The sequence below is a fragment of the Myxocyprinus asiaticus genome, chromosome 29 (genome assembly GCF_019703515.2).
Source record: "Myxocyprinus asiaticus isolate MX2 ecotype Aquarium Trade chromosome 29, UBuf_Myxa_2, whole genome shotgun sequence".
NCBI lineage: Eukaryota > Metazoa > Chordata > Actinopteri > Cypriniformes > Catostomidae > Myxocyprinus > Myxocyprinus asiaticus.
The window spans coordinates 41,100,202-41,116,704 of record NC_059372.1 but is presented as its reverse complement, the minus strand read 5'-3'; the positions used below and the strand labels follow the sequence as shown (position 1 = coordinate 41,116,704).

At 37.9% G+C, this 16,503-nt stretch overlaps 1 protein-coding gene across 3 annotated transcripts in view; it reads right to left on the bottom strand.

The window, feature by feature from the left end:
• Positions 1-16,503, bottom strand: part of LOC127419749 (pleckstrin homology domain-containing family G member 1-like) — a 96,312-nt gene that overhangs the window by 43,937 nt on the left and 35,872 nt on the right. For all 3 annotated transcript variants that reach the window (XM_051661434.1, XM_051661433.1, XM_051661432.1), the window contains exons 2-4: positions 13,527-13,987; positions 7,463-7,563; positions 4,431-4,500 (exon numbers count right to left, since the gene is read on the bottom strand). In XM_051661434.1, coding sequence (XP_051517394.1) covers positions 4,431-4,500; positions 7,463-7,563; positions 13,527-13,862 — 507 coding nt within the window. In that variant the 5' untranslated portion in view covers positions 13,863-13,987. The remainder of the gene's footprint in view (positions 1-4,430; positions 4,501-7,462; positions 7,564-13,526; positions 13,988-16,503) is intronic.

The following is a 16,503-nucleotide window of genomic DNA, read 5'->3' as shown; positions in this document are numbered from 1 at the left end:
TATAAAGGGTTCATTAATGACTAATAATTCATTTACAAATACATTATAAATCATTCTTCTGCATTTATATCAACATGCATAAAAAGGTTGACTTTCATGCAATACCTGCCAATGAGTGAGCCATTTTACTTAACATGTTTAAATGCTTATTAAAACATATTCAAGATTAGTTACCTATGAAAATGTACCTTAATGTAAAGTGGACATATATGGAGAATTTATTATGAAGCTGACAACATTAAAATCATATATACATAAAGTTCAGTATGGTTTAATGTTCATTAGTCTTTATGATATGATACAGTGCATCCGGAAAGTATTCACAGCGCTTCACTTTTTCCACATTTTGTTATGTTACAGCCTTATTCCAAAATTGATTAAATTCATTATTTTCCTCAAAATTCTACAAACAATACCCCATAATGACAACGTGAAAGAAGTTTGTTTGAAATCTTTGCAAATTTATTAAAAATTAAAAATGAAAAAAATCACATGTACATGAGTATTCACAGCTTTTGCCAAGACACTCAAAATTGAGCTCAGGTGCATCCTGTTTCCACTGATCATCCTTGAGATGTTTCTACAACTTGATTGGAGTCCACCTGTGGTAAATTCAGTTGATTGGACATGATTTGGAAAGGCACACACCTGTCTATATAAGGTCCCACAGTTAACAGTGCATGTCAGAGCACAAACCAAGCCATGAAGTCCAAGGAATTGACTGTAGACCTCCGAGACAGGATTGTATCGAGGCACAGATCTGGGGAAGGGTACATAAAAATTTCTGCAGCATTGAAGGTCCCAATGAGCACAGTGGCCTCCATCATCCGTAAATGGAAGAAGTTTGGAACCACCAGGACTCTTCCTAGAGCTGGCCGCCTGGCCAAACTGAGTGATCGGGGGAGAAGGGCCTTAGTCAGGGAGGTGACCAAGAACCCGATGGTCACTCTGACAGAGCTCCAGCATTTTTCTGTGGAGAGAGGAGAACTTTCCAGAAGAACAACCATCTCTGCAGCACTCCACCAATCAGGCCTGTATGGTAGAGTGGCCAGACGGAAGCCACTCCTCAGTAAAAGGCACATGACAGCCTGCCTGGAGTTTGCCAAAAGGCACCTGAAGGACTCTCAGACCATGAGAAACAAAGATTGAACTCTTTGGCCTGAATGGCAAGCGTCATGTCTGGAGGAAACCAGGCACCGCTCATCACCTGGCCAATACCATGTTTTTCAGTGGCAGAAACTGGGAGACTAGTCAGGATTGAGGGAAAGATGAATGCAGCAATGTACAGAGACATCCTTGATGAAAACCTGCTCCAGAGCGCTCTGGACCTCAGACTGGGGTGAAGGTTCATCTTCCAACAGGACAACGACCCTAAGCACACAGCCAAGATGACAAAGGAGTGGCTCTGGGACAACTCTGTGAATGTCCTTGAGTGGCCCAGCCAGAGCCCAGACTTGAACCCGATTGAACATCTCTGGAGAGATCTGAAAATGGCTGTGCACCGACGCTCCCCATCCAACCTGATGGAGCTTGAGAGGTCCTGCAAAGAAGAATGGGAGAAACTGCCCAAAAATAGGTGTGCCAAGCTTGTAGCATCATACTCAAAAAGACTTGAGGCTGTAATTGGTGCCAAAGGTGCTTCAACAAAGTATTGAGCAAAGGCTGTGAATACTTATGTACATGTGATTTTTTTTCTTTTCATTTTTTCTTTTTAATAAATTTGCAAAGATTTCAAACAAACTACTTTCACGTTGTCATTATGGGGTATTGTTTGTAGAATTTTTAGGAAAAATAATGAATGTAATCCATTTTGGAATAAGGCTGTAACATAAGCGCTGTGAATACTTTCCTGATGCACTGTATGTGCTGTGAATGAGCATGAATAGCTGAAAAATGTTTTTTTCAGAGGATTTTAGATAACTAGGAATAGGTAAATTGGGACATTACTCAGAGTAGCACCATTCTTTTGACACTGACATGACATGGAAAGTGACAACACAAGTGAGTCAAGACATTGCAGTCATGAATAGAAACACAAAATGACATAATCCCTCCTTTTAATCTCAATAGTCTATTTTTGCTACACTGTCAGGTTTGGGAGGGTTACTTTTTGTATTCCACTACATATTACAGAATACATGCTGTAAAATGTAATTTGTAATGTATTCCATTAGATTACTCAAGGTCAGTAATGTATTCTAAATACTTTGGATTACTTCTTCAGCACTGGTAGATTTTTTCACTTGTTTTGACTATAAAAACTCTGCCAGTACAGTAAGACAAAATACACATGTTAAAAAAACATTCTCTAAAAAACCTAAATATCTTATGCAGTGTTGTTTCTAAAACAAGATGAATCAAATTGATCTTGTTTTAAAGATTTTTTGATATTTTTACAGGAAAACAATACAAAAATTATTATCAAGAATATGATTTTTGCACTAATATCAAAGGTCTTACTAGAAAAAAGAAATGATGATCCAACGTGAATTTTCTTGATAAAAAATATGATCGTGCCTGGTAACGTGCATGTAAAATGGCTAGAAATAGCATTTTAGCTTAGCGTAAAGCTGACAATTTACACAAGGTTTATTTCTATTTCTTCTGCTCCAAACTTACTTCAAACTTACTTCTCTGTCTGCTCGTATGAATGTAACACATCATAAGAAAGAGTTTCACCGCTTTTCAAATGCACTTTAGATTGCATCATTTATATGTATAAATGTTTTCCATCTGAAAGGACTAAATATTAAATGAAACAAATGACAATAAAATCAAAGTAATCTCTTCAGTAATCAAAATACTTTTTGAATGTAACTGTATTCTAATTACCAATGATTTAAATTGTAACTGTAGTGGAATACAGTTACATATATTTTGTATTTTAAATACGTAATCCTGTTACATGTATTCCGTTACTCCCCAAACCTGTACACTATGACATAAATCATGAATTAGGGCAATTTGTTTTTGATTAATATAAATTAATCAAAATGGTAAAAATACTTAATAAATACACATATTCATTTAACAATGTTAAAACATGTATGCTATTACTGCATATAAACAATTTATAATGCATTTGTAAATTACTTATTAGTCATTAATGAACCCCTTTATAAACCATTAACAGATGTAAAGTATTACCAATATTATTTAATATGACTGCATCAAACTGACTTCATTACACACACACAAAAAAAGCAGAAATAGCAACATAAACTAAAAATGGTACTTTAAAAAGTGTATATGTGTGTAATGATGGCAGAACAATGAGGAATCCAGGAAAGTAAGGGTTGGTTTCAGAGTGTTGAAGGAATGCTGCAAACACAGGAATGCTCTCTGTTTTTTTCTCTCTCGTGTTGTAGTAGTAACCCTTCATTTCCTCACAAACAAAAATACAAACACACAGAGTAGACGTCTGAAGACAAGCGCTCAGGTCTGGGCTGTGTGTGTGGAAGTTTGGTTGTAAGGTTTTTAAAAGTTTCTTGTTACCCAAAGTAATTTGCATTTTGTTAATTAGCAGCCCCCTGCTACCAGGACATTAGCACAACAATAACCCGAACAAAACAGAGCAATTATCACACAAAACCACAGGCCAGAAACCCACTGAAACCAGCATTTCAACAGCTGCTAATTAGAGCTGTAAAACAGCTGCAACACTTATTCAAGTACTTGTTATTACGCTGTCAATAGAGACACTTGAGGTGAGAAACTAATTATAACACAAAACAGTGTGCAGGATTGTTAATGTGTGTGTGACCAGGGACAGTCAAGCCCAGATATGGACTAAAAAGCACCATAAAAAGTAATTCATAGGATTTGTGCGATTTATTCCAAGTCTTCTAAAGCCGTACAATATCTTTGTTTGAGAAACAGACCCGATTTTAAGTTCTTATTCACTGTAAAATCTTCCCCTCCACAGTAGTTCTCAAATCTAATTTGTGCGTGTGCACATTCATAATTGGTTCAGTTATGAGAACTATGTCAATGATGTCATTGACGCAACCTGTTGCAACACATTTTTAAATATGCACCATGTACAAATGAGATTTCTTAGTTACTTTGGAGGGCAAGATTCGGCAAATAATGTCTTAAATTTCAGTCTGTTCCTCACACAAAGCTATTATATGGCTGACTTGGACTTGGAATATAGTGCATGAGTTGTATGCACTACTTTAATGGTGTTTTTATGGTTTTTTATGTCATTTTTGGAGCTTGACAGCCCCAGTCCCTATTCACCTTCATTGCATGGAAGATCATGAATATTTAGCTAAACATCTCCTTTAGTGTTTTACAGAAGAAAGTCATACAGGCTTAGAAAGACATGAGGGTGATTAAATGATGACAAAATGTTTTTACTTTGAGGTGAACTGTACCTTTAAGGTTTGTTTGTGTAAAAAATGTGAAGAAAAAAAAGATACAGTTACCTTGGCTACGAAACACTTCGCTATGGCAACTGGGTCAGCCTTACACTTCTCCAGGTCATGAAGTAAATCACTGAAACACACACGTAAACACATGGATTCTATGCACTTAATAACATGCAATAAAGCATCTTATTGTGCTATATTTTGAACACAGTCACATCTAAAATGTGTTGCAACCTCACGGCAAAATGGATTACTATATACACAATATAGCATGGTCTCAAGTGTCATTGCTTTTATAAAACAGTTACTAACTAATAAAAATATTAAATACATACATTTCAGGTTTAAACGTTACGCAAATATTCATTAAAGGTGCATCTGTAGTTTGGAGCCAGTTTAAAAAGTATTACACATTAACAAATTAATTGTGTTTTTGTGAAGTTTGACCCGAATGGTGTACACTCACATGAGATGAAGACTGTACTCATAATAGTTTTCTATAAAAAGTGTTTTATTCTACATGGTGAGGGTCACCCCCTTCAATGTGTTTCGCCATGTTGAAATCACATGACCCGTGGTGTTTCACTAAACATCGAAGAAGAGAATCCATGCACTCATTGGCTGCAGCCTGTGTAGATACTCTTGGTTATGCTTATGTAGCACACAGTGTTGTTTGGTGACATGAAGATCGAAAATAATCAGAATGAGCTTTATTGCCAAGTATGCTTACACACACAAGGAATTTGTCATGGTGACAGAACACAATGGAACATACTTATTTATCATGCTTTAGCAGCGGAGACAACAGGAGATCCAGTAGCTGTACTGGCGAAGAAGCAAAAAAAGATCTGAAGCAACTTGCTTCAAGCAAGATGACAGAAGGACCGGAAAAAGTAAAAAACTAGAGTAAACATTGGTAACAGTAAGGCGTCTACATCTTCATTCGTTTTGTGCAAAGTAGCTTGGCACAGCGATTGTTGTGGATTTTATGTAAACCATGATGTTGGTTTGATTGGAAATAAAACGAGTTCTTCAAAAACAGTATTCATGGATATGTTAAATTTGATCATCAAAATCAGTTCTAATCTTTCCTTTACCATAACATTCTGTATCGCTAGATAATTGAGGTTCATGTTACGCAATGCAGTTCTCTAATAAAGGTAATAACTGTCTTTAGAAATAACATGAAATGTAGACAGTCTCCAAAGATTATTGATGTGAGGGACAATAATAATCTGTCCTTAACTGTAGAAGCATGTCTTGATTTCTGAAGTTTGTTTTTAGGCAAAGCAATTATATTATACTAGTAATAAATAATTTTAGAAATGACCTCAAACTCTGACATTTTCCAGATGCAAATGATATTCCAAAGCTGACAGGGGTAGCAGAGACGATCATGCTGATCCACGTCAAAAGATGGCAGTACTGCGTCTAACACCACTGTAACATCAGTACTTAAAGTACACGAAGAAGAACAATGCTAGCGCTAGCTAGAGAACTAATGAATGCCCCTTTAAGTGCCATCTTTCTGCTAGAAGATACAGTCCTTGACACGTAAAGTTAATAGCTAGTCTCACTGGGTGCTGCGCATTGATTTAGACAGTAGCTTGGCGAACAAGTGTTTTGTGTCATAACTGTTACTATATTGTGTATTAACTAATCAGCATTCAGGAAAAGAACTATCCGTTAGTGTTGGGTTCGAGTACACCTTAGTCGAGTCTGAGTCAAGTCCGAATCTTTAAACAGTCGAGTCCTAGTCCAAAAGGGGCCGAGTCGGACTCAAGACGGAGTCCATAGCAGGCTGAGTCCGAGTCGAGTCAGAGTCCGAATGAATCTGTTCAAGAATCTGAATTCAAATTGTAAAACACCCCTATATTTTATGATTAGTTTCCTGCTGAACAAACTTCAAAGTGGTTTCAGAATGAAAGCATATGCTTTAAGTGTATGAAGACAAAACTGTCCTTCAACACACTTCTTATTGCGCTCTGTTGACATTTCAATTATTTGTTACTTTTCCCCTCCACTCAAACATAGACTAAAGAAAGTGAAAGCTGTGTTAGTCATTACAACCAGAGTTATTATTGTTTCAAATTTAAATTTTGTTTTTTATTTCTACTTCATTTTCAGTTTGTCCTTTCAATTTAGTTTAGTTTTATCTAATATGATCCCTATCTAAAGAAATAATATATACTGAGATTTCTTTCTGAGTATCAGCCGACAGCTTTGGGAAAATATTGAGTCAACACAGTAGTAATTAGCACTCGCTGAGAAGTTACATGACTGACAGGATGACATAGAGTGCGAAAACTTTGCTGCTTCAAACTTCAAAACCCCACAGAACACAACAATATACTTTTCTATTCATATGTGGATTCTATTCATATAATGAGGCAGAAATGATATTATTTGTATCTTTCTATTTGATGTTAAAGGCTACATTGGTTATAATTTTTTTTTTAAATTCCCTAACCGTATTTATTGTATTTATGTTTCATCTGTCAAAGTGATGCTAACTGTTTTTTATTAAGCTGTAGAAGCACGAATGTAACTACTGTACTCTATTAAGTTCCCAAGGGAAAGTTCCTCAATGACGTCATATCCACTTTTTCACTCACAACAGTGTGAAAGCCCTCCTATGAATGTAACGCATCATAAGAAAGTGTTTCACCGCTGTTCAAATGCACTTTGGATAGCATCATCTATATGTATAAATGTTTTCCAACTGAACAGACTAAATATTAAATGAATCAAATTACAATAAAATGCAAGTAATCTATTCAGAAATCAAAATACTTTTTGAATGTAACTGTATTCTGATTACCAACGATTTACATTGTAACTGCAGTGGAATACAGTTACTAATTTTTAGTATTTTAAATATATAATCCCATTACATGTATTCCATTACTCCCCAACCCTGAATATCAGTAAATTATTAATATTGACAAGAATGGAAATAAGCTACAAAGCTGTTTTCTCCTGAAGTCGATGGTTTTTAAAAGCAGACAGATTTATGTATGCTAGAAACACACTTTGCATACATACCTGTGAATACTAATGAGATCATGTTACCTCATGGAAAAAGATACCTGTTAAAGTGGTAGATGTCATGGATATTTCCAAATAAAGAATTCCTCTCTTCATCTCCCAACAGCAGAAGAGATTGATTACTGATGCACTCCAGGTAATCCTGCAGAGAGAGAGAGAGAGACAGATGAAAGAGTGAGTAATCTCATCACCGGTCATGTGAGACAGGCAGCATGCCTTGCTTCAAACCGGACGGAGGAAGTGCTGCCCTCTGACTTTATGTCGCTCAGGGTTTGCCGTATTTGGACAGTCAGACCTGCTTTAGTGTTTAAAGTCAATTCAGTGGCTGCCTTAACACTCACATATGCCTCAGTAGATAAGCTATGTCCGCAAGTTATTTAAAATACTCAGAGCAGTAGTTACACAAACACTTTAACACTAAGCATCAAAGCATGGTATGCAAATTATACAATGACTTTCTAGTCTGTCTTGAAATGACTCATTTTGGCTTAAAATTTCTCATTTGCATCTCTATAAAACCTCATAATTTTTATACTTTTCTGAGCAATTCTGGAACTTTGGATTGTGGCACTTCTCATGTTACTGTCTCCCTAGGATGAATATATACAATCCCCATTAAGCAGATCTAGACAAGTGCTGCTGGGGAGGAGGAGGGTTTCAGAGAGAAAACTCTCGTAGCACGCTGCAGTGAGAATATTTAAATATATGACAAAGAGAGAGTACACAAGTTTATTGGCTAAGAGGCTATAGATTACGTGTTCAAAGGACCTATCCACTTGCACCATATAGAGTTTCATTACTGAATAAAGAATCGTAAATACAAATGTAAATAGGCGTCAACCTTTAAAAAGGAATTTCTAAAAGTAATTTTTTAGGGTTACTACTGAGGTTTGTGGTGCTCAACCCAAATAGTTTTTTGGCACTCCTAGCAAATGTCAACACAAAAATGGTTCTTGATAAGAAGGGGGTTCTTCGACGAACATAAAGTGCTAGAAAAGAGCATTGAAGAACACTTATTTTTAAGAGTTTAAAAGAGTGCACTATCGAAGCCCCAGTGAGCTTATACACATACACAGGCACAAACACAAAGCATGTCAGAATGTGTAGTTGTGTTGTAACATCTCTTCTGCTCCGCCCTGCATTTCAGTGTCTCTCTTTCTGGTTGACAGATGAGATAAGTGATTCTCTCATCCTGATAAAAATATCTACCTGAGCACCCTCAGGCAGTGTAAAATAACCATTCTGTGTCTACCCAAGAACACACCCTATGTCACCACTCCTCACACACATACACATAGACATTGAGGTTGTGTTGTGTGCCAGTTATTTTCAAAACTGAAAATTAAAGTGATGGTAAAAACGATACACTCCCAACATTATACACATTCCTCATTTTATTGTGCACAATTCATCAGCTGTACCAAGAAAATTTTTTTGTCTTAATAATCTTTCATCAAAATGTAATAAATTGCTCGCCTCTGAAATGACTTTACATTTTGGCTGATGTCACCAAGCCTTCTTATTTCTCAACCCCTCCCCTCCAACCACCTGTCATATAAAATCTGGACCAAAAAGTTTGAAGGTTGCTTGTTGCTAAGCTAATGCGATGCTTTTGATACTCTAATAAGCATAAATGTTAGTAGCACTCTGACGTAATAGTGTGACGTGGAAAGCTAATTTTAATTTGGAGGTTGCATTTTCGCTCTAAAATTACATTGATAAAACAGATAGTTCTAACCCTGCATTCTGCTTGGATGAGCCGCATTCGAAGCCTTTGTAGAATGACTATAAACCTGGCATAGGCTTCTGTTTCCAACTGTAGCTCAAGACCGGTTGCCCACTATAGCTAAGCAGGGTTGAGCCTGGCCAGTACCTGGATGGGAGACCTCCTGGGGAAATCTAAGGTTGCTGCTGGAAGAGTTATTAGGGAGGCTAGCAGGGGGTGCTCACCCTGTTGTCTGTGTGGGTCCTAATGCCCCAGTATAATGACGGGGACACTATACTGCAAAAAGGCACTGTCCTTCGGATGAGACATTAAACTGAGGTGCTGACTCTCTGTGGTCATTATCCCAGGAACTTCACGTAAAGAGTAGGGTGTAGCCCTGGTGTCCTGGCCAAATTCCCTTGGCCCTTCTCAATCATGGCCTCCTAATAATTCCCATCCATAAATATAACTCTGTTCTCTACTCTCCACCAATAGCTGGTGTGTGGTGAGCACACTGGTGGTGGTTGAGGAGAGTCCCCTGTTCACTGTGTAAAGTGCTTTGAGTGTAGTGTCAGAAAAGTGCTATATAAATGTAACATTCATTCTGCTTCCAACTGTGCCTTAAATCATCCCTTACCTGTGGTAAAATCACTGTACAGCACAGACGCAAGTGTCTTATTACTTTATTTTACTCCACTGATGGTTAGGTTTAGGGTTGGGGTTTGGGTTAGGGAGTATAGAGCTAATAAAATAAGCATTCCTGTTGACTGTATTACATTAGACCCTTTCACACATGCAACCAGATAACTTACATGAAAATCGTTGGGTTGCCTTTACTAATAAACGTACCAAAGGTACTGTTCACACATGAAAGTTCTTTCTGTCTTTTTTCTGCTGTGCTACCATTCACACATCAGCACCAAATGCCGTTAAACTGTGACGTCATTTGCCGGAAATGGCCTCAACACAATTGTGCCAGAAATGTGGGCTTTTTAGCTTGAAAATGTGGCAGGGTATGGTTTTGTAGCGGTCAGTAATGCTGGTGTTTTTTTTTTCTGTTTTTGGTGAAGGTTTTCATTTATGCACCTACTTAAGACTCAACAACACTGTATGCAACGACTTCAAATGAGACTGTTGAACTACAGAGAACAAAATTCTGTTGCTAGCATCCGAAGGCGTAGACTCTATCTGTGGCTGAAAAGCACAGTACTATTTATGTATTTCGCTACACAGAGGTCTGCATGAAGAACGTGGGTTCATCGGAGAATACGTGGGAAATCACTAACTGTTCCTTTCAGCTGTCGGGAAATGTATTCATCCGCTCAGATGAAGAGAAGCACTCTAGTTTCACTATCTGGCCAGTTTGTTGACATTTTTCTTACTTCCGAGTCACCTGTGTTAAACGGCGCAGAGTAATTTCGTCATCTCCGTCTGAACGTTCTTATGCCAGTGCGCCCTGACCTCATACAAACCGAAACCAGTAATCTTATGGCTCTGTTCACACATACCATCAATATGGAAATGTAAGGGTAATAAAATAATATCGCATTAAGGAAAATTGCCAGAGCAAATTTACCAGTATTTTCAAAAGGGTCGTGTTTACACCCCTCTAAACTGGAAATTGTGGGTAATTTTCTGGAAAAGGCTGTATGTGTGAATGTGACTATTGTAAACTACTAGAAATAATACTCTCTTTTGGCTCCACTCTGTGGATGTTTCACTTCAACAACACTTTCATCTTTGCTCTCTGGGGGCAGTGGTTTGAATATCTGTAAATACAGACTAATTTCAACAGAAGAACTTTTGACCTACTGTCACCGAATTCACTGTGTGATCAGCCTGTTGCATTAGGAGCGTGCTTATGATGCCTTAAAGTGCCACCTACAAAGGACTACTAACCATCAAATAAATTCTGGATAGATAAAATCAAATCCAGCCCTACATCTTTTTTCATGAAATATCCTGTATCACTCGGAAATACGTCACATTATGGAAATAAAAGGTGACATTTAAAACAGCAGTAAGAAGAGACTTATGAATATGTAATTTGTCAAAAGCAATACAGAATACTAGTTTCAAGCAAAGTAAAGAAAAGCCTCAGTTATGTGACCTCAACAGAGTTTGTGTTAAAGCCCAGATCCTTCACCATCAGACTGGCAACACCCCAAACGGGGCTTTGTCAGGGTTCAAACTCAAGGCAAATGAGTTGTGTGTGTGTGTGTGTGTGTGTGATTATGGCAAATTCAATGCTACTGGAAACTGGGAGAAACACACATATGGATATGGTTATTGAAGGTCATGACCCCTACTTATGTGGTCTAACGGATAAGGTGTCTGGCTAGAGCTCAGATGAATGGAGGATGGACTTCTGCTGTGGTTGCAGTTTAGACTGCAAGCATCAGTCAGCAACTTTTGATTTGAGAGTTGTTTAGACTGAGTGCCACTCAAATTTAGTACTAAATTTAGAAACAAATTTAAGTATGAACTTATGCCCTTACAAAAATTGAGAGTTCACTGCAAATTTGCTGCAAACTTGCTGCAAATTCGCCACAGATCATTTTCACATGCAAATGAGCTTTGCGGCAAACTTGCAGCAAATTGCCCATTGTTGCCAAAGGTTTGCCGGAGGTTCACCACTACCGGTGAAGAGCTACAAACTTCTGGCAAACATTTGCGGCGAATCACAAGCTCATTTGCATGTGAAAATAACTAACTACAAATTTGCGACAAGACTGTGGTTAGTTTAGATTTTTTGTAAGGGTTCTTCAATGAGTGACCCGCTGATCTTAAATCTCAGACCAGCAAGAACTATCAACTTACAGTGCATTATAGTATAATCACACTAAATGATTATGTTACAGAGAGAGAGAGTTTATAATGAGAGTACATTGACTCAAGAGCTTTACTTTACATACAGTGCACACACATGTAAACAGCAGTCTATTAGTGTAGCAGAAAGCACCATTGTTTTTCTAACCTACTTTCCTCTCCTTTATCTGCTCTCTCAATCTATCCTGCCTGCTTTCCTTTTCTCCCTTTCTCCTCTCCAACCATCTATCATCCGCTCAGTACCAGGGAACATGTACAGTTAAATGTAGATGGGGCCAAGGGGATTGCAGACTCCTAAAAATCATTGCCCACATGTTAATCGAGAAAGAGTGAGAAAATAAGGGTAAGGGCGAGAGGAAGGGTTTAGCATTCATCTTCTCATGTGCATGTTACACTTGGTTGCAGGTTTGACCAATCAACTGGAGAGTTACCACCCTTTTGTACCCTTTACCATTAAATGCATGGGAGCATCGTCAAACATTATTACATACATCGGGTCTTAAGCAACCCAGCACAAACCGATCTACCAAATGCCCAAGTAGTGTAAAATTTTAAAGAATTCTTAAGACAATCAGAAAATAATAGAAAAATAACATATTCTGTTTTATTTTGATGTCTTATTTCTCATATATCAAAGAGATAATGCAATTAATGATAAAATGGAATTCATTACTTCCACTCTGAAATTTTATGAGATGCAACTGCTTTCAAACACGTATTGAGCTACACACAACACATAATCTACACACAAGTATTTTCTCAGGCACTTGTTGAGTCTAAATAGACATACAGAAAATCAACATGATATAGTACTCAATTGTCTTGTAATAAACAAAGAAATAGTTATGTGATAGTAAACTTATATAGATAAAAAAAAAAAAAAAATCATTAAAATGTGATTTATGGAAGCGCAAATATATGTTGTTACACTTCTATATTTAGAGGCATTGAGATACCGTGGAGGTCAATAAGAAGTACAATTTCGGTCTGTTTCAAATGCAAAGCTATCGCACGACTTCAGAAGGTTTGGAATAAAGCGCATGAGACATAGGGACTACTTTTGTGATACTTTTATTATGCTTTTTTTATCATTACTTGACAGCCATGATCCCTATTCACTTTCATGATGTGGAGAAGAACACCCTAAACATTCTTTAAGCTCAATCGACAAAATTTGTGGCATAATGTTGATTACTACAAAATATTGTTAACAACTTGTCGCTCGTTTATATATATATATATATATATATATATATATATATATATATATATATATATATATATATTTTCTTTTGACTTTATTCACATATGTGAACTTGAGGTTTTCCAAAAGTAATTAAAGTAGACAGATTACATTACTTTCTTATTGCGGTAATTGAATTAAGTATTCAGTATTTGTAAAGGATTACATTTTAAAAGTAACTCTCCCAACCCTGATGATGACAGTTTTCCTTTTTGGGGGGAATACTCATTAAATGTTGGCTTTTTGCAATTAATGTATGAGAAATCTGATCATGATAAAGTCTCAGACTGCTCAGGAATTAACAACACAAGCATTCCATTTTGCTCACCTGAACTATACTGCGAAGGTCCTGGACGTAGGTTTTTTCTGTGTCGAGAATTTCCTGCACCACTCGGTCCACATACTGGAGTTTACGTCCTTCAGGTGACTGAACATCTCCCTCGCTCTGATTCGCTGGTGTCGGTGTCTGTCTTCCTGACTCCTCCTCATCAAGCTGACCGGCAGGCACCAGCTCCAATCGAATGGCCCCAGAATCCCGATCTCGCTCAGGGGTGGAGCCTAACACCGGCCGACCCACCAGCGAGCAGTGGCTGTCCCGGGATGAGGCGGAGGAAGAGGTGGAGCCATAGCTGACCGGTCGGTCATTGCAGTGCGTGGAGTTCATGCTGTGCGAGGAGCAGTATCTCAGGGCAGAGTTTCTGATGGGACCACCCAACTGGCTTAGGACTGCCCCTCCAACAGGGACCTCCGGCAGTGGTGGTAAAACATCAGTGGAGAATGGATAATCTTCTGAAAGAGAGAAAGATAAAGAGTGAGACCACTAATTGTTTTGACTTTTTACTGATATTTAAACCTTTCTTCTTAATTGGTAATCAGTTTTTTAATATTGGGTCTACCAATAAATGCCACCAATTGGTGGGTCTTTAGCACAGGAATAGGAAACAGTACTTTTCACAGGAAAATAACGTAATATTATTCGTCAGTGCGCCTGCCTCCCATGCCGGAGACGCTGGTTTGAATCCCACTTGGAGCGGGTCAAGTAGGACTGGTTACATGTGCATAGACATAATATAGACATTATTTTGAATGTGTTGAGAGAAATGTGTAAAGTAATTTGTAATGGGATTGTTTTTCGATGAAGTAATCAGTAAAGTAATCTGATTAAACTTTTAAAAAGGTCACTGGTAATCTGTAATGGATTGCTTTTTTTGATTAATTTACCCAACACTGGCTTTAAAGAAATCTATATGCTAGTGTACTCCTAAAAGTTGATACAATTAACTTTTTAGACAATATACGCATTAAGAATTTAATTAAAAGAATACAGGGAAAATGGAGCCAAAAATATTGATGAATCATCTTGCACTTCACAATTTTTGTCCAATCAAATGCTCTAGGATGATAATGTGCCTCCCATTAACACCACTTGCAACTGATTAGCAACAAGAAAATCATGGTTCATGGCTGTGACTTAGACTAAACTCCTAAACTAAATGAATTAAACTGAAGCCTATTGGTGATTTAAAAATAGGAATGGGCCCTTTGAAATGCCATGCCCCAACTTCCTGTTTCAATTGGAAGTAGTGCGTCAACACTACAAAAAAAATTATTTACATTATTAAATTATTTATGTGTTGTGTCAAAAAGCAGAAATAAAAATAAGTCAGTTTTGTATGTCGGCTATTGGACACTTAAACTTTAAATTTATCTGTACTGGTATCGGTCAAGAAAACAACAATATCAGTCGATCTCTATAAAGAGCCCACAGGGCTTAGGCGTTTTTAATTGTAAAAGGAATCTTGATATATTCTGAACAAACACACACACACACACACACACACACAAAACAAAACAATTTTCAGTTTTGTCTTTCAGATAACAATTCTGTGCTCCTGTCTTTCTCTCATACACAGCTTAGAGGAAAATCTGAACTTTAACCCACTTTTAGCTTGTAGCAGTAGCTATTGTTAAGTCACTGTTTACTGTCCCAGACCTACATCTAAAAATCTAACAAACAAAACAGCAGTAACATCAAACACATAGAATAAAATTACACTTTTTTTTTTTTTACATTTAGAAACAAAATGTGAGAGGTGTTTGCCTATGCAAAATTTGCTGCTTGCAAGGTAGCTGCTTACTAGCCAAAGTCAAAAGATTCTACAATATTGTGGTGTGTAGATATGGCTTGGGTCCCCCTTTCAATGTAAATTTAGGGGATTATATCTGCCTTTTTATCATCCATTGGGAGAAAACTGTTAGTCTGATCAGTTATCAAAGTAATAGCACACCAGGGGCCTGGGTAGCTCAGTGGTAAAATACACTGGCTACCACCCCTGGATTTCGCTAGTTTGCTAGTTTGAATCCCAGGGTGTGCTGAGTGACTCCAGCCAGGTCTCCTAAGCAACCAAATTGGCCCGGTTGCTAGGGAGGGTAGAGTCACATGGGGTAACCTCCTCGTGGTCGCTATAATGTGGTTTGTTCTCGGTGGGGTGCATGGTGAATTGAGCGTGGTTGCCGCGGTGGACGGCATGAAGCCTCCACATGTGCTATGTCTCCGTGGCAACGCGCTTAAGCCACGTGATAGATGTGCGGGTTGACTGTCTCAGACGTGGAGGCAACTGGGATTCGTCCTCTGCCACCCGGACTGAGGCGAATCACTACGCCACCACGAGGACTTAGAGCGCATTGGGAATTGGGCATTCCAAATTGGGAGAAAAAGGGGAAAAATCCCCCCCCCCCCCCCCCCCCCCAAAAAAAAGTAAGAGCACACCTCTCCTCAAGAAGCTGCTAAGGCAAGCATCACTATTGCTCACACTTAGGGTTAAGGATTTGAACTAATTTCAACATGTAACTTGTCCTTCACCATTTGTGCAACAGACATCTTAAATCATGCAACTTGTTGAGAAGAAATGTGCTACTACTTTTCTAAACAGACAATTTTCACCCAGAATGCCATAAAACAGGTGAAAAATCCCATAGATTTACACTGAGGAAGAGACCCCAGTCATATCTACAGACTAGAATTTCATAGAGACTTGAGGGTGAACGCTTTTGACTTGGCTCAGCAACCATTCAGAACACTTTAGAAACTGCAGACACATGCAAATGAGCTTGCGGTTCACCATATATTTTTGCCATTAGTTTGCAGCTCTTTACCGGTACTGGTAAACCTGCAGCAAACCTTTTACAACTATGAAAAGTTTGCCACAAAGCTCATTTCCATGTGAAAATAATGAGTGGCGAATTTGCAGAAAAACTCTTGATTTTTGTAAAGGGTAGGGTATACACGTTTTCCATCATGCCAT